Here is a 22,904-nt window from a genome sequence, read left to right as displayed (position 1 = left end):
CGGTCGTCGCTTAGCGATGGCGGGCGATCATGGGATGAGTAAGCGGGAGCTATGGCCATCGGCTATGTCTCCCCCTGAAGTTGGATCTTCGTTGATCCACCGATCATCTCCGAATAGGAAGGAGGTTAGTTGGGAGGATGGTTCATATGTTGTACTATGTTGTCGATATCATACTCATTGACTTCTAACATGCAATCAGTGCAGATGAATCTTGAAATTGACCACTTGGGCATGGGTATGGAAGCAAGGTGTTATTCGACACGTTCGTATTACTGGGAATTCAATATTCAATAATCCAATACCTGCATCAATAGCATGGAATATGTACTCCGTCCTATGTACACTACTGCAGTCTTTGTGGCGGGAAGATCCCATGCGAATATCCTAATGATCGGATGCAGACAGGTGCATCGGGTTGAATGCCAGATTAGGGCTTGCTGCCACGTGAAATGGAGAAAAACAAAAACAAGGGATGCATATTAAATGCGTGGCACTTGCATTGCCAGGCGCGTTCGCCGTCCAATAAAAGCACCTTCCCAAGTAGTACAAGCGTCAGATCGGATCTACCAATCGCCGATCGGCGTGTAAGAAGCTTCCACTGGAGTAAGGTAATTTACGGCTTACAAACTTGGAATGTACGGCCCGGGTGTTCGAACATTGAAACCACTTTGACTTTTGGAAATTCCGTCAAGGTTCCAAGACTGACGCTTGGGGCTATTTAATTTTAATTATAGTTTAGGATTTCCCTTGATGAAACACAACACGATGTGATATGTGATACAGCAGACACAATGCGCATATGAATATGCAAGTGCCATGTGTCAACCTTTTCGCAAGGCAACCATTACTTTTATAGTGGATGTCGTGTTGAACGTATACATCTGTAGAGGGCATATATGGTACGCAAGATATCACATCTGCGAAGATCCAAGTTTGTCGCGTGGCTGGATATGTTCCGCCCCACTGATTTACGACCATTGACCCAACCCGGACAAGCCTGTGTGTTCGGGAAGAAAGGGGTGAGACAGTCGCGTGGCATGGGCCCAGTGCCCCGGGATCAAGAAACGATCAGCGATCACGGCTGAATCCGTTCTCTACCCGGGTCTATGTCCTAAAGAGGATAGTTCGATCACCCTCAATGTGATGTTCCTCGGTCAGATTGACCAGACTATCGATTATAAAATAGGATACGTACGCGGAGTGAGGATAAACATAGTCGAATATAGCAGAGTGGAATGAAAGGGGGGAAATAACCTTGGTTTTAGCCTTCGAATGAAAATTCTAAACGAAAACGCAAAGCGTAATGTCGCTCCCATGGGATTTGAGCGGACCACACTTTTACCGGTTTCATGACCAAAGAGAAAAGAAAAAAGCAAAAGCGCAAAAGCAAAAATAGGCTTCCGAGCGTGAAGTTTCTCTCAGAATGAAGATCGCTAAAAGAAATGTATGTCCTATACAAATGACACTGCTCACAGCTATGACTTACATGACTTTATGTGTGAGATGAATTTGAAAGGGCAAATATCCATTTACCCAGGGCCGAACCAAGGGAGACCCAATCAATGCCCACGGAATACAAAGACCGGCACCAGTCTCAGTTGAGAATAGGCGATCCGTACCAAGTGCCGACCAGGGGGTTGATCATCCGTAGGACCGGGACGATCCTGACGCTCGAGCCATTTTAAAATAGTAACCAATAAATCAATACGGTGGATAGGGGGATTGTCAGGTGAGATACGGAGTGCAGAAGTAAAGGATAATTCAAAATAAATTCATGAATGTATGATTTATATCCTATTTCCATCTACTTTACTTTGCACAGTCCGTTCTTTCATGGGTATTTATTACCTCCGTCACCGGCGATCTCTCGTAAAGGGCTAAATAGTGGAGCTCGCTCCCACGAGGCCGGGATGAATCCACATCTAACGGCCAATCCCCAATCGCGCCTGTGCAGAAGCCGTGCACGGCCGGAAAGGGTCACAGGTAAAATGGTAATAGGAGTAATGTTCCAGAACGCCGATCATGTCAATAACTCATTTTCGATGGTAGCGATAGTTCATTTCCACGGCTTCGAGGAGTGATCTTCAGGAGCATGGTCTTAGATCGACTCTAGGCCTTATTACCTTCTTAATTTAGTATCAGTATGGGTTCTTGATTGCTGAAGCGATCTTTCCTTTCTCAAACCAGTTTCACGATCGGGCTAAGACTAGAGAGTATATGTAGATTACTCCGTAACTGGATATCGTGAACGGAGTACGTATCATGCACTAAAGTGGGAAGGAAACAAGTTTTTCTCCCATGTACGTTGTATGATGATATACATACATCGATGTATGTACTCCGCTCACTGTGCCTACAAGGTTCGTGTAAGCGAGGCAGGGCCATGGATTAATAAATGTTTCAGGCATTCCTCTGGTCTCGCCCCCAGCGCTTAGAGCCGCCCTTGGGTGATGACCAGGATCAATTGCAGCGGAAACGATAGTTAATATATTAAATTAAATTCGTAGTGCATAACCAACCCATGGATAGCTAGGTATGTATGGAGTAGCCTGACCAGCGTATAAGCAGCGCAGACGTAAATATGATTTCCAAGGTTCCGGAGGTGTGGCCAAAAGCGGACTAGCGTTATCGCTTTGTGACCTTCCCTTTTGGCTTGCCGCCGTTTTCCAAGGTTTCTCCATAGCCACGCGACATAATGATCTCCTGAACCCGTCCGCGGTGTCATCCCCGGGTTTTACACTTATATTAATTATATTATCATCATCGTTCAAAGGGAGAGACCACGAGAATTATTATATCAATGTCTACACCGTACACAACCGTTTATCGCTGTCGCAGATCGATAGATCCCTGATCGATCAGCCGTTTATGGGGTTGGGATATGTGACAGGTCTAGCAGGATCTGCACTAACCGTAGCCGAGGTGCAATCGTCCAACGGGGTCTTTACGGCCTCCCAATTTGGATTTAGGGCGTTGCACATCCCACAAGGCTAGAAGGTTAGGGCTTCTGCCTTCGCGTGGGTGAATCGTCATTCCCCCCACGTTAATCTCCGAAAAGAATTATTAATAATTATTTATCTCGCTTGCATTAATTTTAATTTGAATTTATTAAACCTAAAGAAGTAAAAACCAATTAAATTAAGCTTTGGAACAGACTGCCTCTCATTAAAAATAATTTAAAAAGGGAAAATTAAAAAACTAAATAAAAAATGAATTAAAAAATGTCGTAACGTAAATCGTAATTTTGCCTGAGTCGGCAGAGTCCGCTGGCGATCATGGAAAGCCGCCCGCCTGCTTTCTAGGTATAAACCTCGTGGCATCCCCCACTCACTGAACAAAGCTGGACTTGGAACGCACCTGGATCAAACCTCTCCATCACATCTTCTTCACCATGGATCTCTCCAACCTCCTCTCTCACAGCGCGGCTGTCAAGCCGATCTATACTCCTGTCGAGTCCAGTTACTATAAGCGCTCGCCGCCTCTGTCGCCGCCAGCCGAAGAGCCCAAGGTCTCATTGCCTTCAATCTCGTCTCTCTTTGAGGGTGCTGATGGTGCTCAGCACGCAGCTAGTAAGTACTTGGAACTATATTGCAACCCCAAAACAGCCTCGCTAACCCTAAACCTTCCAGAGCGCCAACGCTTGTCACCATCTCTCGGTGACCGCCATGTCCGGGTTCAGTCCTACGAACTGCCCCCAACACCACCTCTGCGCCCCGGCTCTGGCCACGCCCACCGCCGCGCATCTCCCGTGGAGTCGCTGTCTCACAAGGAAGCACACCAGCATCACCTTCACCGTTCCTCTATCTCCAGCAACAGCTCAGTCCACATCCCTCGCAACACAGTACCCTACGCCTCGCCTGTACCAAGCGTCTCATCCTACACATCTCCAGTCGACGCTCCTCAACAGCCAATGTACTACCCTCGCCCACCAACCACATCCTCCTTCCAGCCCTCAACACCAGCATCAGCACCCCAGATGCCCCCTGTCCAGGTCCAGACGCAGCAGCCGCACTCGCACTCTCACTCGTCTTCGGCTCTCATCTCTCCTGTCACCCCGGCCTGGCAACACCACCACTACTTCCCGCCCTCCACCACAGCCCCGTACCAGCAGAACCACGACCGCTATATCTGCCGTACATGCCACAAGGCTTTCTCGCGCCCTTCCTCCCTGCGCATCCACTCGCACTCGCACACTGGCGAGAAGCCCTTCCGCTGCACGCATGCCGGCTGCGGTAAGGCTTTCTCCGTGCGCAGTAACATGAAGCGCCATGAGCGTGGCTGCCATTCTGGTCGCCCTGCCCCTGCCCCTGCTGCTACTGCGCTTGTCGTATAGGCGGTTGTGAATTTGTTGTCTTGGTCCTCTTCTGATTCTTGTCATGTTATTTTTCTTAAAGGTGTTTTTTCCTTTGTCAGATGGGGATTTCTTTTGTTTGGCGTTGTGTGTGATGCCGTGATACCCTGGATCTTGGTTATGATTCTTTCTATCGGATTCCCATTTGGTTTAGATGGGTCGGTTCTATACACTATATAAACTTACGATTCTCAATGTACATTCTATGATGAAGACTCCTTATGTTTTATCCTGTAGTCGTCTTAGTGGCGTTTGTACTTCTTATATTCGCTCTTTATTTGACAAGTCGATGACCCTCTGGCAACGCATCAACGGTTTCTCATTCGGACTGCTCCGATGATGAACTATTTGCCGGGCCAGTTTCAAGGGATATCCGTTAGCTTGTAAATACCCATTGTTGTCTATCTGTGCCCTAAGTTTATCATCAAATCATTACCAACATAACTTTGGAAGTTTATTTCCAAATAACCATGTATCTTCCCAATATCCAACTCGCAAGTAAACACTCGAATGAGAATAAAACTAAACATAAACACATAGATACCAAAGGCCTTCTGAGGTCTACTCATCCAAAACCCCCCTCACCAACGCAGCAAGACTAGTCTCATACCGCGCAGGATTATGATCACTCAGCATGCCACCAGCGAAGCGCAGCTCACCAAACCAAGCATCAACATCCCGGATAAACCGAATCTGCACGCGAGTCGCAGGCCTCCCAAGACGCGGATACCCATCGATCCCGAGCTCCGGCGCCGTGAACGCATCACGCTGCAGAACCCGCATTGTCTCAACGACAAAAACCTCACCGGGCGGCATGAGTTTCGGTGCACGCATCTCATCCCGCAGCATTTTCAACGTCTTCCAGGCCCAAGCGTCTTCGCCGACCCCATCACCTGCGTTGACGACCAGCGGAGGCTGGTTGACGTAGAATTTGTGGATGATGCTTTGGCGGAGGGAATCGCTGACCCGTTGGCGGATGTGCGCTTTGGCGCCCGTGGCGTCGTCTTTGAAGGATACGGACGCTGTGTGCATGTCGTGCAGGATTCCTAACGACAGGCTGGGGACTATGTCTGAGCCATTGACGATTGTTGTGATTAGGCCTCGTGTGGCGAGTCGTAGGAAGGGGGACATCACGGCTGGGGGCCCGTAGGCGTAGACATGGATTGGTCGATTCGCTGGGAGTGTGTATTTTGGTGGGCTGGGGTCTGGGATGCTTGGATTGAGGTTGTTATCTGCGGTCAAGAGGCGGGGACGTGTGGCGGGTTGGTATGAGGCTGTTACGAAGGAGGTGCCTGCTGTGGAGGGGTTGGGTTCTGAAATCATCGTTGCGAGAAGGGCTGCGACGCCTCCGCCGAGCGAGTGCCCGCATAGGACTATACCGTAGTCTTGGAATTCCTCTAGTGCCGCACGTAGGGTGATCATGACTCGGCCGCCGCCGCCCTCTAGGAGTCGCTTGGCTGAGGCGTGCATGCCTTTGTGCACCTTCCAGCTTTTGCCCTGCCATTCGAGGTCATCGTAATCGCAGGTCATGTCTGTGAGGATGTCTTCGAAGCCCCATGTCCCTCGTAGAGTGAGAACCACGGCTTTGGAGTCATGGTCGATAGAAAGGTAGTGAACCAATGGGAAGCCTGTCTCTGTCTCACCAGCTGCGTTCGAGCCACCAGCTGGATCGATGAATGACGATAGGAGGATCGTAGAGGGTGGAAGGCCTGCATTTTCTGAGAACGCACTGTGCTCGTGACCGTCTGACTTCGTACTAGGTAGATTCTTCGAGTCACTTGGAACACCCATGACCGTGAGCGCATTCGAGCCATATGAGGCAGAGGAGAAGCGCGAGAACCGGCGAATGTTTTGCACGAAGTGTCTCTCTGGAAAAATGCCTGGAACATAGCCATCGCGATTGAGTGCCTGGATGGTTTCCATATCTTCATATGCGCTTTTGCGAGGCCGGTGCGCCAGCAGAAGTGACGTCTCAGACCCTGCAGTCGCTAGGGAATACATGCTAGGGGTGAACGAATGGGATCTGCGATGCATACCTGACGAACCGGGACGGTCATCATTCGCAGACAAAGTCCCGTCCGCTTCCGATCTTGTCACAGACATGGAGCTGCTGCTGCGAACGTGAGTCTGGACCGCGGTAGGCGATCCAGAGCGCATACCAGCACCACGGCGTGAAAGGAATGTGTCAGTTTGAGTGAGGAGTGACTCTTGGCTCTTCTCTCGCACTGCAAAATGTCCCCCTCGTGGGCCCCTAGAGGCAGGCATTTCGTGAGACGGGACGTGTTTCGTTTGCGACTGTGGCGACTGCCTTTGAGGGGAGTCTGGAAAGGGCGACCTTCGTAGACCCCTGTTCGGGACAGGGGTTGTCGGTCGATAATTCAGAGGTTCGGTCAGTCTCTTCTTGAGAGCGGGTCTGCTGGAGACCTCTCGTGCAGTCGCTGCCTTCACAGACGCCGTTCCTTTTGTAGCCCTGGGAGGTAGACGAGGGCCTTGGATCCCCGAGGGTTCGGGCGAGTCTATAGATGGTTTCTTTTCCAGTGGCTGCTTGGTCTCATTTCTTTCAAGGCCAGCCGGCTTAACCTTCTGCGCAAATTTTGCGAATGGGCCTTTGCTAGGTGCAGACTTGGGAGGTTCTTTCGGCGAGTCGGGATTTGTTCCACGGTGCTTGAGAGCAATGCCCTGTGTGGCATCGGGATGTGAACGCGACAGATCATGATGGGGCCTCGTCGAATTATTGGACGATGGCCTGCCCGGCAATGCTCGTTTATGATGATCCGGCTCAGGTAGGGAAAAATTTCCAGAGTCGTCATACGGCCGCAGCTGAGTGCTCTGGGATTTGTTGAAGGCTGTCCTAAACACCACAGTATGCCTGGGACACCGTCCCTGGCCATCAGCATGATCATGGTGGAATCTCTCCTCTATCAATTTCGTTCCAGGCGGGGCAGCGATCTCTGCCATATCATCATCGTAAATATCGACGGTGATCGTTCGCGCCGTTAAGGCTTCCGATCTGATAGATGCGTGACAGCCCTGAGGAAGCTGGCTCATAATATAAGCGCGGATATCTTCATCGGACACTTGCTGCTGACCGTCCAAGGGGATAGAGAGGCGATGTCCAACCGAATCAGACACGCTCGACCGTCGGACTACATCAAAAGCTTCGTCGCCATTTCCAGGCATCACAAACGAAGCACTGCCAGGCTCAACTAACTCTTCATTATTGCGCTCGGGAAATTGCAGTTCATGTGATCTGATCACGTCTGCTCTTGCGCCGTCATCCAGGATGACAACATCCCAAACAATCTCATCCCCACCATTCTGCCGCAGATGTCTCTCGGTATTCTTCTTACCCCAACGCTGCAATAGCGCGAAGCCTAGGGAACCGATGAGAAGGTCTCCGACGCCGATGTTCTCGGTACTTGCGCCGGGTTCAAGAGATCTAAACTCACGTCGAATCAGCGTGATAATAGCCGCAATGGCCCTCGAAGACTCGGTGGATCCAAGAATGGCATCCAAAGTAGATAGAAGTGCCTGCGAGAGATTCGCAACCGAAGACAAAGTGGTCGACGAGAAATGGAATGTCGCTGCGGCGAAAAAAGATGCCGAGGTCACCGTCGTGTGGAGCGTCGCCAACTAGGGGGTGTTACTCAAGACCAAGTTGACAGGCCTAGAGAGTCCAGCAACATACACTTCGCTCCAGAAGAGACTCGGCTTCTGTCCTACCGCGATCATCGCCACTACGAATGGCGACATCTCTTCCTGCCCTCGTCAAGATGCCCTCGACTAAAGCCCGGCTTAGTTCCAAGCTGGTCAGTGTCGTGGCTCGCGCACCATCTAGGGCCGCCCCGCCAAAGAATGTGCCCAGCCGCAACGATAACGAGGTCGACTGGGTAATCAAAGATATCAACGACGCGACTGGTCGCGGGAGCAGAGTCGACCCCGTGGGAACGTGAGCGTGCGCATGGTCTAAATTCGTCTCGACATCGGGGTTTCCCCGGTCATTGGACTTGGTAAACATATCAAGAATAAGGGATATTCAACCCATAGGATTATTTTTACATTGACAGTGTGTTCCCTCCATGTAGGTTGTAGGTTGTAAGCCAAGTTGGTAGCCCAATTACTGAAGATCGGCCTTTCACATGTGATCGACTTCCAAGACTTCTATACACGTTACTATGTCCGATTCTACATCATCGCTTTCACGTCGCCTCCGTATTGCACCTTGCGAATCTGACTCCGGTCGCAATCTTTGACCCTCCGAATCCCCGATAGGCCCATGTTCTGCCACAAATCGGTCAGAAGCCCCTTGAGAACCTGTCTGGCCCCGTCTCGGCCCTGAATGCTCAGTCCGTAAATCACCGGTCGACCAACAAGAACTGCTTGGGCTCCTAAGCACAGTGCCTTGATCACATCCGAACCCGTCCGAATCCCCGAGTCGAAAAGTACCGTCATTTTGTCCCCGACAGCATCGACTATTTCCGGAAGGACGTCCAAAGACCCGATGGCACCATCCACTTGACGACCTGGACGGAAATTAGAGAAGAACATGAAAAGCCGATGAAAGAAGCACCTACCACCATGATTGGAAACCACAATCCCCTCACAGCCATATTTCAGCGCTAGCCTCGCATCCTCCACGTGCTGGATTCCCTTCAACACAATCGGCCCATCCCAATTCTTCCGCAAGAAAGCCAAATCCTCCCACGAATGCGGACTTCCAGCGAAAATGCCACCGATCCATGCGCGCGAAGCACCGATAATGTCGTCCTCGATCTTCGATCCAGTTTCCTTCTCGAACTTCGCGCGGAAAACAGGATCGCTAAACCCGACCTGGTTCCCCACCCCCTTGATAAAGGGTACGTAGGCGTTATCCAAATCGGCCGGTCGCCACGCCAGCGACCAGGTATCCAAAGTAACAACCAGAACTGAGAACCCGTTCTCTTTCGCCCGCTTTAGCAACGACAGAGTAATGTCGTTGTCCTTCGGCCAGTACAGCTGATACCATCGTTTCCCGTCCTTGTTGGCGGTCGCAACCTCTTCAATCGAGCTCGTACTCGCCGTGCTCATCGTATACGGCACCCCGACTTCCTCGCATACTTCTGCAAGGCCTGTTTCCTTGTCTTCGTGGAAGATACCCTGTACGCCGACCGGTGCGACGATAAGGGGATTGTCGTATTTCTGACCGAAGAGCTCGACTGAAACGTCTTGCTCGGGTGTCTGGGTATGTCATCAGTCAGCGAGAACGTAGTCGTAGTTCATTGCGTTTTGCCTTAACTAACATTTCGCATCATTCGTGGGATTCTATTGGCCTCGTCAGTGGTTTCTGATCATCGTGGTAAACGTCTGTAAATGTCTAGAAACTCACAGCTTCCACTGCCGGAATGCCAGCCGATTGCTATCCATTGTTGCTTTCTCACCTGCTCCGCCGGCGACATAATTGAATGCGCGAACGCCTAGAGACTCTCGAGCTTGCTCCACTAGCTTGCGGGGATCGGTGGTTACACCAGGCAGGATGCTCATTAAGGCACCCTTGCCGTAGATCTCCGTTTGGTAGCTACCGTAGTTATCAGACATTGCAATCGTTGTAGATCGTTGGAAATTGGAAGGTTAGAGAAACGAAGTTCGAAGCTGGGGGTCAGCTATGTCCCCGGTGATGCGGAGGTGAATTGAACCGAGGTTACATGGCTTCATGCATTCAAATGTTAACAACACGTTGCGCAAAATATCCGGTTTTATAGTCATTGTCATTTCATAACGCGCAGAAAGTCAAGTGAATTATAGCTATCCATACTTTGTCCAGTAGCATCACTACTTCGAGCTCTAAGTCGATCGCCATACCCAGAACAACAGGAACCGACCTCGGGAGCAGCCAATAACAATAGTAAAGTCCCATCCATAACCCGGCGACTGAGACATCCTCCGATGGAAAAGAGGAAATCCGGACCCCTTCAATCCACGAATAATGTAAGTGGCACCTGTCGCACTGCCGTATACAAAGTAAAAGCTTCCTGCAGATATGCACTGGCACACCGAAACAGAATCATCACAGCGTAGGCGAACAGACCCATGCCAAAACCGGCATAATCCAATGCCTGACGGCCTGCGCTCTTTATCTGTACCACAGCAGACCGACCGGGGCGAGGATCGATCCCGGGAACATGAGGACTACTCTGAATTCTTTTGGCCATGTTTCGCTGGGCTCCGTAGATTGGGTTGCGAGAGACCTGCATACCCCGTGAATCAAGGAATTATCCGTTTCCCAGAGCAAGGCCCCGTAAGTCGAAGATAGACGTCACCCAGAATGCCCGGTGCCATGTCGTGTATTGTGTGGTAAACCCACCAGCGACAGCCCCAATAGAAGGCCCAAAGACATACACAAGATTGTAGATGGCATACTGAGTCACGCTCTTTGGAAAACAGTCGCCGATGATACCGGCGCCCACCTACGTTTAGCACATTAGAGCAAGGCCTGGCCGCAGAAGAAGGGGCATACTCACAAGTCCATCTGAGCATCCTATGCCGCTGAGTAGACGAGAAGCGAGTAATGCCCCTTTATTTCAAGCGACCCAAAACATCAGGTTGAAGACCAGGGTAGAATGAATTCCCCGAGGGCAAGACTGTGGCTCGTCGAAATATCTCGTTCAATGGGCCTAGTATCAGAGGGCTGAGACAGTATGTCGAGACGAAGGTTGGGAGTACTAGAACTGCTTCTATGAGCTGACCATATGCAGTTCGCTTTTGACAGTGCTCAATCAGGCGCACAATCGATGAAGGCAGTGGCATTGGAATCACCGAAGGAGAGAAAACAAGCGTTACGTTCCATTTGTTTGGCCTGGGCCAGTTCAGTGGGGTTGTAGGTGCGTTTTCTTCCAAGACCATGGTCAAGTACTGGTGGGTTTGACATATCTCATTACAGACTTGGTGAGGATTGCCATTTGGAATCGGCTCTCTCATGGCCTCAGTCAAAGATATGCACTGGCAATATAGAAATGTCGAAGGGCACATTTCTTCAACTTGAGCCAGAGAAGTCGACGGAAGCCAGGGTTTTGATATTAGAGCGGAGTGGACGATCTTTGTCGGCTCTACCGACTTCGACCCGACTGCTCAATCCAGACAAAGGGAAATCTTTGGTTGCGGCTTTTGATCAATTAAAATAAGTTGATTGCTAATCGCAAAGAATTGCGCGCCAGCTGAAGAATCAAGAACATTGGTGGGTATCTCAAATAAAACAAATAATAAACAAACGCGCGCATCAACGAGAAGGATCTTCCCTCCACGAGATAATCACGCCGAGTTCCAGACTTTGATAGTCATGTCATCAGATGTGTAAACTGCCATTTTCTCGTCGCACGATAAAGTCATGGCCCGAACCCACCCAGAATAGCCCGTTAAGACTCGGACGCAGGCAAACTCCAATGACGCAGCCCATACGCGGATTGTCAGGTCATCGGCCGCTGATGCCAGCAGGCTCCCATCGGTACAGAATGTGATAACGCGCAGAGGTCCAGAGTGTCCCCGGAGGACGTTGAGCATGGCGCCAGAACTCGTATCCCAGATGCGCAGGTCCTTGTCTTGCGATCCCGACGCCAGCAGCTTCCCATTAGGAGAGAAGCAGACGGCTCTGATTGAGGATTGATGGCCGCTTAGTTGATGGATTTCATTGCCGGTGGTTGTGTCCCAGATGCGAATTGTATTATCGTCCGAGGTTGAAGCGACAGTTCTTCCATCAGGCGAAAAGGCCACAGCGCGCACCCAACCCGAGTGCCCATTGAGGTTTTTGAGCAGCGAACCCGAGCTTGCATTCCATAGTCGTACAGTGAAATCATCTGAGGCTGAAGCGAGGGTTTTTCCATCGGGGGAAAATGCTACCGCTCGAACTTTACCAGTGTGGCCCTGCAGCATGCGGTAGGTGAACCCGGTGTTCACGTCGCTGATACGAATGGTCATATCATCGGAGGCAGTGGCTAAGAATCGGCCTGTGGGGGAAAATCTCACAGAGCGTACCCAGTTGGAATGGCCGTTGTCTTTTGCGGCGCCGCGCTGGAGACCGGTGTTGGCGTTCCATAAACGGATCATCATGTCATTGGAGACTGAGGCGAGGATTTGGCTATTGCCTGAAAGAGCCACATCCCAAATGAAGCCAGTATGTCCATCAAGAGTTTTGGATGCGACTAGCTTCCCAAAGGAAGGAGTGACTAAATCTGCCATTGGTTGAAGCGGTACTTTTTTGATTTGGATGGATTTGGTGGTGCGAGACCCAGGAGAACAGAAAGTGAGGACGCCGTCGTTCCAGATCTCCTTATAGCGGAAAAAGGAAAGGAAAAACACCAAATTCAGTAGTCGTTTGCAAAGGTCTGTAAAACGCGTGGACATGAAGGATTTCTCATAGTGGGAAGTGAAGTCATGAGAGACGTGTGTCTGTCAGCAGTGCATTGCGGGGTGAACAGAATTGCAGGGGGAAAAAAGTCCCGTTCATATCAGATATCAATCCTAATTGAATATGGTGCAGAAGGAATCAGAAAGTGATAGTCCCTCCCGAGGTCTTTCTGCTGCAGCAAATAATAGGCAAAAATGACAGCGGAATTTGCTATTAGGTAAGCTGGCTAGGCCGGTCCACGGGTCTATATTTTTGATCTGCTGACCTTCCTATTTTGCTCTGTCAATGGAGAACTCTTATACCAGAAAAAGAGACTTGCTATCCACGGATAGATGTAGAATGTCCCACTGGTGTATCTAAACCTACTAATTAGGGCCCAATATTGGGTTTTGACTTGCATTGGCTTCATGTTGGCCTCAGGCGCCGTCTTACATCATCATATGCGTTGGAACCTTCCAAGGAATCCCGAGGTCAGCTCACTAACATCTAACATATATGTACATATACTCAGGACTACCTACACAGGATTACGCAGCTACATTGAAGTGGTTTAATATATCGATGATATGATCATGATGCAAAATCTGAATAAAATCCTAAGGAATAGAAGAAAGAAAGACATAAAACACAGTTACCTAGGCCATAAGTACTTCTCTTATCAATCGGCAAGGGTCGTTATCCGAATTCTTGGCGCTTGGCAACTTTAATTCTTCCTTTTCGCTTTTTGCCTGAGATTTCTCCCTTGACCGTTGGAACATAAGCGAAGTGACCACGGGAACATATAGGCCCAGGGGCCGAGTCCATTCATCTAGCATTCTCTTCTATCTGATTTTTGGCTTCTCACCATGAGCCATACTGAGCCTGACAACGGTTCATCTAATGAGCAACATGTGCCTGATGAAATCAGCTTAGGGCCAACTCTGGAGGGACAGATCGAGAAGACTCTGATCAGGAAGATAGACCTACATATTCTTCCTATCGTAGTGTTGTTGTATCTCTTCAGTTTCCTAGATCGAGGTACGTGCCCAGCCCTGGAGGTGGGGGTGTCTGACTCATCCCTTTGCGATTGCAACTGGAATCAAAAACATTGGCTGACTTGAATATGCAGTCAATATTGGAAATGCGCGCTTGTACGGTCTGGAAGAGGACTTGGGCCTTGTTGGCAACCAGTACCAAGTCTCCGTGTCCATCCTTTTTGTGACCTACTGTGTATGCATACCACGCAATCCAGTCACCGCGCGAACGCTAACCCTAATGTTTTAGTTCTTCGAGGTCCCTTCAAATCTTGTCCTCAAGAAACTAAGGCCATCTCGATATATTGCCACGATCTCGGTGATTTGGGGTATCATTGCAACCCTCACAGGGATCACTCAAAATTATGGCGGCTTGGTTGCCTGTCGAATCCTACTCGGAGTCGTAGAAGCAGGTCTTTTCCCGGGTTTTATAACCTATCTCACTCTCTTCTATAGCAAACGCGAGATTGCCTTGCGAACAAGCTATCTGTTTAGCAGTGCAGCTATTGCGGGAGCCTTTGGCGGTTTACTGGCTTATGGAATTGGGTTCATGGACGGCATCTGTGGACTTCGAGGCTGGCGCTGGATCATGATCATCGAGGGGATTCCGACGGTTCTAATTGGCGTGGTAACTTGGTTCGCCTTGGCGGATGACCCGGACACGGCTTACTATCTCAACAAAGAGGAGCGGGCACTTGTTGCTCTCCGCCGGAGTCGTTATATCGGCCAGACAGAGTCTGCCCAGAAGTTCCACTGGGCTGATGTGAAAGAGGGTGTCTTAGACTGGAAGATCTGGGCATTCTCCATTGGCCAGTTTGGTATTGATACCATGCTCTATGGATATAGTACCTTCCTTCCTACTATTATCAAAGGCATGGGCAACTGGACCGTCGCCGAGGTCCAGGCATTGACAATCCCTTGCTATGGACTCGGTGCAATTGCATATCTGTGCGTTGCCTGGTTGAGCGATCGCTCCCAACACCGTGCATTTTTCATATGTCTCTTCTGTGCTATCTCAGTTGTTGGCTATGGCATCTTGATTTCGGACTCGTCCTCGGGAGTCCATTACTTCGGTGCCTTGATGGTCGCCCTGGGGCTTTACGTTGCTGTCGGTTTACCTCTCGCCTGGCTACCTACGAACCTGCCACGATACGCAAAACGCACCTATGCCACAGGCTTGCAGCTTACCTTTGGAAACATCAGTGGAGTCATGTCCCCTTTCTTGTATCCCAATTCCGAAGGCCCGCGCTTTGTCCGTGGTAACGCTGTCACTATGGGTATGGTGGCATTTGCAGGGGTCGTGTATGGTGTGATGTGGGTTTCCTATCGGTATATAAACAAGCGCAGAGCGCAGGGTCTGGAGGACGAGAAAATATCATCGCTGTCGGAGCAGGATATCCAGGAAATGGGTGATCGAAACCCCAGGTTCTTGTACAGCATTTAAATACCCAAGCTGGCCTATCTCCTTGTTTGTGAATGTGTCTTTTCCTTTGCATGATATCTCTTCTGCATACTACAGCGGGGCATACCAAAAATTTTCGGCCATTAAGCCGCCACAGCTCAATAACATTTATCTGGTCCTACGAACTGCACATGATTAATGTCACATACACAGCTACTGCATTTTCTATTTTCTATATGCATCGAATTCTTCTCGAGGCCACACATGCTTTGCTGCTAACAGCCAGTGGGAGTGCATCTAGGATGCGAATTTCATGGGGAGGAAGAGGTGTTTGGAGAGAGAGAGGGGTGGCGCGGGGGGGGGGGGGGGGGGGGGGTGTTTATACTCGCAGGTGGGCACAACCGCGCCTTCCTCCGGAGCACCTGCCAGATGCTGTCAAGCACCAAATTACCGGATTAGGCTACCGCTCTGAGAAAAATACCATCCAACCATCTATGGACGCCATCAAAAAATCATGATGTCATTCCCAACTTCTCCACGTTTTAAGCCTTAAGCCTTCAAACATCAACCTTTCCACTCTGAAGTCCAAATACTCACCGTTGTCAGATCCATCAACTTGATAGCAATCACAATCAAAAACTATGAAGAGCTTTAAGCCTCTGAACCGGGCTTTCCAAGCAGCCAGTGCCACCTACCCCACGCACTCACTTCCTCTCCGCAGCACCTGTTACCTCCAAGCACAGAAAATCCCTCAAACAGAGGACCTCATCCTTGAAAGGTGTATTCTCAACCCCTCTCGGGCGGAAACCTGCCAATCAGGTACAGACGACGAAGTCGGGCGTCACAAATCTCCATATGACCCGTCCAAAACAGCACCAGAGAAGGAACACCTCGCGTTGGAGGAAGAATACAGATTGGAAGGGGATACTATTCACGATCCGCTTTTTGTCAGTCCTGCAAATAGGGATGTCAGTCAACTTTTGGATCCGAGGGCTGGCATCCATGGTTTACAACACTTGAGGAGTGTCAAGGGCTGGACTAGAAAGAGGAAGGAGGCACTTCTAAGGAAGGCGCCGTACGAGATGAGGAAATACGAGAATGTATTTCGTGAGCTTAGGAAGCCGCTAAAGGTTTGTGTTTGAGATCGATATGATTGGCTTTCTTCAGGGCTGGCTGACATGGTCTTAGAAGGTTTGAGTCCACCAGTTCACTATCACAAGGATGTTGTCCACTCTTTCTCATAGTTACCAAATTGAGAACAATGATGTTTCAAGGTTTACTTTGATTAGTTCTTGCACATTGTTTGTACACAAGATATTCAACCCACGTCGAGGCAAATTTTAGCTTAGCCCAACCAGGACTCCATTTTCGTTCTCGAGTGTCATGCTAATCCTTTCCGTCCACACTTTAGTATTATAGTTGGATACATTCGAAAAGGTCTGGAAAATGCGAGCCACAATGTACGTGAGCACAGTCATGGCATACTGTCCTGCATTGTCATCAGTTGGTGTGTGGACCATGGTAGCAAGGGAAGAAACTTACGACCAGGGCAAATTCTAGGGCCCTTATTGAACGGGATGAAGCCGGGCATATCACCGCTTAGGTGTTCCCATCGCTCTGGGTAGAATTTCTCTGGACTTTCCCCAAAATCCTTCCCTAGGCGATGCCGAGCCCAGGTTGAAAATACCACAATGTCACCTTTTCGAACTAAAACTGGCGACTGGCCATCGGTTCCTCCACCGCTTGGCATTGTGGAACGCTTGTTTGCTACTCTTGCGTTGAACACAACTGCAGGGAAAACTCTCATCACTTTGCAAGCTATGGGTCAGTGTATGCTTGATGCTAAATGGTTGGTCAAGCTTTCCTCACCTTCCTGGAGTACCCAGCGAACATAATGCAATATTCCAAGCTGACTCCACGTTGGTGGCGTAAGCCCAATGGCATCGATGATGCTAGTTCGGAGTTTTTTGACGATACGTTCGTCCTGGGATAAGCAATAGAAAAGACCTGAGAGAGTGGTGCTCATGCTATCATTTGCGAGCAGAATGCTCATTGCCTGGTCGGCGAACTGGGAGATCTCATCGAACTCGTTGAAATCATTGCCAGCGCGCCCACCTTTTGTCTTTTCAATCCTGCTACTCTGTCTTTCAACTTCCCGCCTGGCACGAGCCATTACATATTTCCGCGCTCTACAGCACGACTGATAAAAAGCTCGTTTAGGCATCAAATAACGGAGTGGGCCACGGAAACCATCTCGCACGATCCTCTCTTTGATGACATCAAGATCGTCTACGAACTGCTTCTTTTCGTGGGATTGAGCAAAGTCGAGGGCATCAACAGACTCTCCGAGAGAGAACCGGGTCTGCATATCCAAAGCGAGAGCGGAGGTACAACGTTGAACGTCAAAGACCTGGCCATTTGGTGGAACATGTTGAAGAAAGGCCTGGAAGTGTTGTTCACATAATCCCAGGTCAATGACCTTGCGGAGGTTAGATAGCCGATTCCGCAACTGCTCCCGACTTCTCTTCCAGTCTGCGCCGTCGAGAGTAAAAATCCCATGTGGAGTGATTGGCTCAAACAGGGGTTTCCGCAGGGGAGAACTATCGAAATCGGCAAACGCGGTGGACAACATATGTTTGATGTTTTCTGCACTGCAGGTGAAAACTAATCGGTGGCCGAGAACATTGGAAGAATACGTCTCGCCATATCTCTGGAACAGTGAATTTGTATAGAGGAGTGATGTTCGCTGCCGAAAGTGAGAAGCCAATTTCATTGCTTTCAAAATACCGAAGACGTCATATCGAAAATGATCGCTTTCACCAGTGAGCTTCTCACAGCCATACAGTCGTTCAAGTGTTCGCAGTTTTTGGATCTGGTATAGTCCTCGTGCCAGGAGAACAATCGGGATTCCAATGCAAGCTAATAAAATAGTCTGCGGGAGATTTACTTGCCCGGTAGCTCCTGGTGATGGCTGAATTGTCATGGTTGAGATATTGCGTCGGTCCGCAGATAAAGCAGTAGTCATCGACAGACGGCACATGTAGCGAATCCCCCCTGGGTCTGACTGTCTGCTCTTTGCAAAAGGAATAAAACATTTAACCGATCAGATATTATTGCGGGGATGATGTGTCATAATATTGTATAAAACTGTCTTGTCAAGGTCCACTCGAAGACAGATCACGCTGCAGATATATTGCTGCCACACCAGCACACATTTTTGCTTTTTGAACTAATGCAGCTACGAGAAAAACAAGAGCTCAAAATTCCCATTTATTCTGGTCCAAGATTCGCAAGCAGATTGGCAATATGTATAAAATTCACTTATCCTGATGTACTTCAATATTTATCTTGCAGGTTGCACACCATTTCACACTCAGCAATTGACAAAAGCACATCATGAGCATGACTTCGCGAGAAGACCATGATGCTTCTTCCCTTATTTCGCAAGTAGAGCATGCGTTGAAGCTTTCAAATGACTATGCTCTCGGGTTGGTACATCCTGATGGTCATTGGTACGGCGAGATGAATACCAACGTCACTGTCACTGCCGAATATATCTTCCTTCGACAGGCCTTGAGACTGGATCTCAAAACCGACATCGCAGCTTACTGCCATTACCTACTATCTCAGCAGAATAGTGATGGCTCCTGGGGGCTAGCACCCGAGTACCCAGGCGATGTGTCAACCTCGACCGAAGCCTACCTGGCACTGAAGATATTGGGAACAAGCCCGCATACCCCAGCCATGCGGAATGCCCGAGCATTTGTGTTGAAAGCAGGCGGAATTGCGCGCGTGCGCATTTTCACTCGTATCTTCTTGGCCACCTTCGGTCTGTTCCCTTGGAGTGCAGTACCCGAGCTTCCCGTGGAGCTCATGCTTCTGCCATCCATCTGCCCAATCAACATCTACAAGTTTGCATCTTGGGCTCGCGGTACTATTGCTCCTCTGTTGATTATATGTCACCATCAACCTGTGTACTCACTGCCGAATGGAAAGTCCACGGACAACGACTATCTAGATGAGTTATGGGTAGATTGCACCAACAAAAGTGTGCCTTACGGTCTGCCACTCTGGGATTTGATGTCTCAAGGAGAATTTGCAGGGCTAGCATTTGGTGTTCTGGACAAAGTGCTCTACCAGCTGAACGGACTTCGTTCCATTCCTCTTATTCGAGCATACGCCCGAAAGCAGTGCATCCAGTGGATATTGGAACGCCAGGAAAAGACCGGCGATTGGGCCGGAATCTTCCCGCCCATGCATGCCAACATGTATGCGTTTGCGCTGGAAGGCTACAAACTAGACGATGACCCGGTCCGCCTGGGCTTCCAAGCATTGGAGAGATTTGCCTGGGAAGACGAAAAAGGAAAGAGAATCCAAGCCTGTGTCTCACCTGTCTGGGATACGGCTTTGATGACGATTGGGCTGTGCGATGCTATGTCACCCAATAAACAGACTATCGACCATGCTCTCGCGTGGATCCGGGCTCGCCAGCTGCTTGAACCCCGCGGAGATTGGCGTGTATACCGGCCCCAGTTAGCTCCCGGTGGTTTCAGCTTTGAGTACGAGAACAGCTGGTATCCCGATGTGGACGACACAGCTGCGATTATCCTTGCTCAAGTGAAGCACGACAATGGGTCTATTGGCTCCAATTCTGTAATTGCAGCAGCCACATGGATTCTGGGTATGCAGAACCCTGATGGAGGGTGGGCTGCCTTTGATGTGGAGAATGATAAACTGTTTCTCAATAAGATACCCTTCAGCGACATGGATAGCCTGTGTGATACATCATGTGCTGACATCACTGGGCGGATCCTTGAAGCCTACGGTCTGATGATGATGAAATATTTTTCCGCAAAGTCTGACGCGGATCCCCTGTTGCACACCCTACGTGCCGCATGCATGCGCGGTATGCATTACCTTGCTTCTACACAGGAACCCAATGGATCTTGGTACGGAAGATGGGGCTGCAATTACATCTACGGTACGAGTCATGTGCTATGTGGTCTGGCATATTTCGTTGAGAAAAGACTAGTTTGCGTGATGGTTAAATCGGCTCTGCAGTGGCTGAAGTCGAGGCAAAATGACGATGGCGGGTGGGGCGAGTCACTTCTATCATATCAATCGCCTGACCGAGAACAGCAGGCCTCCACACCATCACAAACTGCATGGGCCTTGATGGGGTTGCTCTCTCATCTTCCAGTCACAGATGATGCTATTGAGCGCGGGATTCGGTACCTGGTATCCTCTCAAAGACCAGAGAAAGGCATTGGATCGTCGTGGCCCCAAGCGGAATATACTGGGACTGGGTTTCCAAACCATTTCTATCTAGGCTATGACTACTATCGCCATTATTTTCCTATGATGGCTCTTGGGCGGTATCTACAAGGAAGTCGTGGCTTGAACTGAAGGGGGCTTCGGAGTCAAACGACTACTCCGTACTCATGGTTGAAGATTGCTTTCAAATATTCCCAATATGCTTGCCGGGAAACCAAACCCGATCGAAACTCGTCCTAAATCCCAGAAAAAGGGCCTGCATGTTGTAGTCAGTTCGAGAGAAGTCATATGCAGTGTTGTTTCAGACATGCGTAATGAGCGGCCCATGGCCTTATGACAAGTGTCTGTTTCCCAAATCGGAGCCAAAGACTTGCGGCATTCTAATAGATATGTGACTGGTACTTGCATTAGCGCTGGGTAAATGCAATAATCATCTGCAGTCCCACGGAGTAGACTAGGCCCTCCCCAAAAAAGAAAAGTGACTAGCACATAAATCATCCGCCCCAATTCATATCACTTATTTTCTTGTGACTCTTCAGATCCATGTGTTAACGCCCATTGTTTCAAGTCCGGAATAAAAGCTCAGACTTGATACTGATGCTTATTTCTCATGTCACCTATGTACAGGAAAAAGCAAACTGTAAGTAGATATGGTATATCCGAGCTACCTATATTTGCAGGATGATTGCTTTTTTCGGCAGACCTACATAGCAATTCAAGGGTTCTCTCTCAAAGAACAGACTACAGGTATGCAAGCTATATTAAAAGATAATATTTTATCGCTAATTTCATCTCACAAATCTTTCCGCTATTTTGCAAGCTAAACACCCACCTCTCATTAGCTGTCAGAGATGAGCTTTTTTTCTACGTTCTGGCGTAAACGCCCAGAAAGAGTGCCTACCGATCAGGTTATTCCTCTGCGATACTGGGATGACCTGGATTACCTACGTTCTATTTGCCATGCCTTTACATTCCGCTTTGACGACGCCCTGGATGCGTCCAAGCTCGAGGCAGCGCTAGGACGACTGATTGAAATCGGAGATTGGGGTCAAATCGGGGCTCGGTTGCGCCTTAATGTATAGTCTTTAGTCTTCCCCAAATTCGATCATGCAAACACAGCATAACGAACAATCACAGGATCATGGAAAACTGGAGTATCACATACCAGCACGTTATGATCTACTACTACATATGGCATCAACATAAACGATCACCCCTTAGGCTCCCAGCTGCCTAAGGCAGGCCAAGATCAGTCCTTCTTGTCACCATCTTCCGATTTCTTTACCTCTATAGTCTGCCGCCCAGACAGTCCCCGAGAGTTGGCCGACTGGATCTACACCGACCGTCCACAACTCGATATCCATGCTGCTCTCTTCCAGGATGCAACCCTGCTCACAATCAGTTATTTGCATACCTTTTCTGATGCTATTTCACGGACCAACCTTTTCGAGGCTTGGATAGCTGTCCTTCGTGGCCATGAAGAAGAGGTGCCAGCCTTTGTTCCTTATGACCATGATCCTCTATATACGTTGGGAAAAGAAGCGCCTAGACAGAGCTACCGCAATCTCAGGCGACTATTGAGCGGGCTCAGCCTTGTGATTTTTGGGCTTCGGTACATGTTCGAGATTCTGTGGTTCCCAAAGTTGGAAGAACACCCGATCCGCCTTCCAGGACGGTGCGTGGACAAAATGAGGAAAACTGTACTACAGGAACTGGCTATTACTGCTTCGAGGGGAACCAGAAAGCCGTTTGTGAGCGAGGGTGATGTCGTGGTTGGCTGGTGGGTAAGGACAATGATCAAAGCGTTGAAACCTGCACCGGACCGGACCATCATGGTGATGAACGTCTTCAATGTGTGGAATCTTTTCCCGGAATGGTTCCCCCATGGTGCCGCAGGCCTCGTCGGCAATTCATTCTTCTATTCCTACACGCTGCTTGTTGCAAGTAAAGTCCTCCAAGATACGGACTTGAAGTATGTGGCGTCCACGAACCGCACGGCCCTCATGGAGCACAGAACCAAGCAGCAAGTTGCGGCCATGACTGCCATCCAGAGAGAGAACTTTATGAAAGCAGCGCCTGTGGTTGGAGATTCGAAGCTTCTCTTCATGGCTGCTACTAATCAGCACAAAGCTCGATACTTTGAAACGGATTGGTCGGCGGCTGTTATTGCCCCCGGCGTGCCCTTAAGTGGAAGGCCCCATGCCCTCGGCCGACCATCTTATGTTAACGACATTGAGTATTGCCGAGGGTACCCAACTCGTAACATTGTGAGGATTATTGGGAAAGATGCTGGGGGTGATTGGCATCTTTTGTTCAAGGCTAGAGCCGGCGCATGGCGGGTGATTCACCAAGAGTTGATAGATCTGATCGAGACAGACAAGCGGGATTGATATGGTTCTCGACACGTCATACTTTGGTTCAAGGCGCTGGTTTCAACTGCTATTTAGCCACTCACATCACTCTGTATTTGATATGGTAGTGATATTA

At 49.5% G+C, this 22,904-nt stretch overlaps 10 protein-coding genes across 10 annotated transcripts; 5 read left to right on the top strand and 5 right to left on the bottom strand.

Annotated features, from left to right (window-relative positions):
- Nucleotides 1-3,391: 3,391 nt before the first annotated feature.
- N7525_003985 (uncharacterized protein) lies at nt 3,392-4,333 on the top strand (the record flags this gene model as incomplete). Its single annotated transcript, XM_061212882.1, has 2 exons — nt 3,392-3,569; nt 3,630-4,333. 2 exons carry the CDS (start codon nt 3,392-3,394, stop codon nt 4,331-4,333), a joined length of 882 nt encoding a protein of 293 aa, XP_061069903.1.
- A 579-nt stretch (nt 4,334-4,912) lies between these two features.
- Nucleotides 4,913-8,369, bottom strand: N7525_003984 (lipase family protein; the record flags this gene model as incomplete). Its single annotated transcript, XM_002566256.2, has 2 exons — nt 4,913-7,984; nt 8,040-8,369. 2 exons carry the CDS (start codon nt 8,367-8,369, stop codon nt 4,913-4,915), a joined length of 3,402 nt encoding a protein of 1,133 aa, XP_002566302.1.
- Nucleotides 8,370-8,536: 167 nt separating this feature from the next.
- Nucleotides 8,537-9,925, bottom strand: N7525_003983 (lactate 2-monooxygenase; the record flags this gene model as incomplete). The annotated part of the gene is made up of 4 exons (XM_002566257.1): nt 8,537-8,874; nt 8,926-9,568; nt 9,631-9,652; nt 9,717-9,925. The coding sequence occupies 4 exons, from the start codon at nt 9,923-9,925 to the stop codon at nt 8,537-8,539; spliced, it is 1,212 nt and encodes a 403-aa protein (XP_002566303.1).
- Nucleotides 9,926-10,171: 246 nt separating this feature from the next.
- On the bottom strand, nt 10,172-10,581 carry N7525_003982 (uncharacterized protein; the record flags this gene model as incomplete). Its single annotated transcript, XM_061212881.1, is given in 2 exon segments — nt 10,172-10,359; nt 10,374-10,581. The coding sequence occupies 2 exon segments, from the start codon at nt 10,579-10,581 to the stop codon at nt 10,172-10,174; spliced, it is 396 nt and encodes a 131-aa protein (XP_061069902.1).
- A 1,054-nt stretch (nt 10,582-11,635) lies between these two features.
- On the bottom strand, nt 11,636-12,559 carry N7525_003981 (WD40 repeat domain-containing protein; the record flags this gene model as incomplete). Its single annotated transcript, XM_002566258.2, has 1 exon — nt 11,636-12,559. One exon carries the CDS (start codon nt 12,557-12,559, stop codon nt 11,636-11,638), a length of 924 nt encoding a protein of 307 aa, XP_002566304.2.
- A 1,014-nt stretch (nt 12,560-13,573) lies between these two features.
- Nucleotides 13,574-15,185, top strand: N7525_003980 (putative MFS transporter; the record flags this gene model as incomplete). Its single annotated transcript, XM_002566259.1, has 3 exons — nt 13,574-13,745; nt 13,837-13,937; nt 13,992-15,185. The coding sequence occupies 3 exons, from the start codon at nt 13,574-13,576 to the stop codon at nt 15,183-15,185; spliced, it is 1,467 nt and encodes a 488-aa protein (XP_002566305.1).
- Nucleotides 15,186-15,784: 599 nt separating this feature from the next.
- On the top strand, nt 15,785-16,340 carry N7525_003979 (uncharacterized protein; the record flags this gene model as incomplete). The annotated part of the gene is made up of 2 exons (XM_061212880.1): nt 15,785-16,273; nt 16,332-16,340. 2 exons carry the CDS (start codon nt 15,785-15,787, stop codon nt 16,338-16,340), a joined length of 498 nt encoding a protein of 165 aa, XP_061069901.1.
- A 143-nt stretch (nt 16,341-16,483) lies between these two features.
- On the bottom strand, nt 16,484-17,775 carry N7525_003978 (cytochrome P450 monooxygenase afumB; the record flags this gene model as incomplete). Its single annotated transcript, XM_002566261.2, has 3 exons — nt 16,484-16,632; nt 16,686-16,961; nt 17,013-17,775. The coding sequence occupies 3 exons, from the start codon at nt 17,773-17,775 to the stop codon at nt 16,484-16,486; spliced, it is 1,188 nt and encodes a 395-aa protein (XP_002566307.2).
- Nucleotides 17,776-18,539: 764 nt separating this feature from the next.
- N7525_003977 (terpene cyclase/mutase family protein) lies at nt 18,540-20,549 on the top strand (the record flags this gene model as incomplete). The annotated part of the gene is made up of 1 exon (XM_002566262.2): nt 18,540-20,549. The coding sequence occupies one exon, from the start codon at nt 18,540-18,542 to the stop codon at nt 20,547-20,549; it is 2,010 nt and encodes a 669-aa protein (XP_002566308.2).
- A 67-nt stretch (nt 20,550-20,616) lies between these two features.
- On the top strand, nt 20,617-22,807 carry N7525_003976 (uncharacterized protein; the record flags this gene model as incomplete). Its single annotated transcript, XM_061212879.1, has 2 exons — nt 20,617-20,685; nt 21,647-22,807. The coding sequence occupies 2 exons, from the start codon at nt 20,617-20,619 to the stop codon at nt 22,805-22,807; spliced, it is 1,230 nt and encodes a 409-aa protein (XP_061069900.1).
- Between the last annotated feature and the right edge of the window lie 97 nt (nt 22,808-22,904).

The sequence above is a fragment of the Penicillium rubens genome (assembly GCF_028828025.1).
Source record: "Penicillium rubens strain IBT 27055 chromosome Unknown utg000002l_segment0_segment0, whole genome shotgun sequence".
NCBI lineage: Eukaryota > Fungi > Ascomycota > Eurotiomycetes > Eurotiales > Aspergillaceae > Penicillium > Penicillium rubens.
Note: the sequence above shows the minus strand (reverse complement) of the source record. Positions and strands in the feature narration are given on the sequence as shown.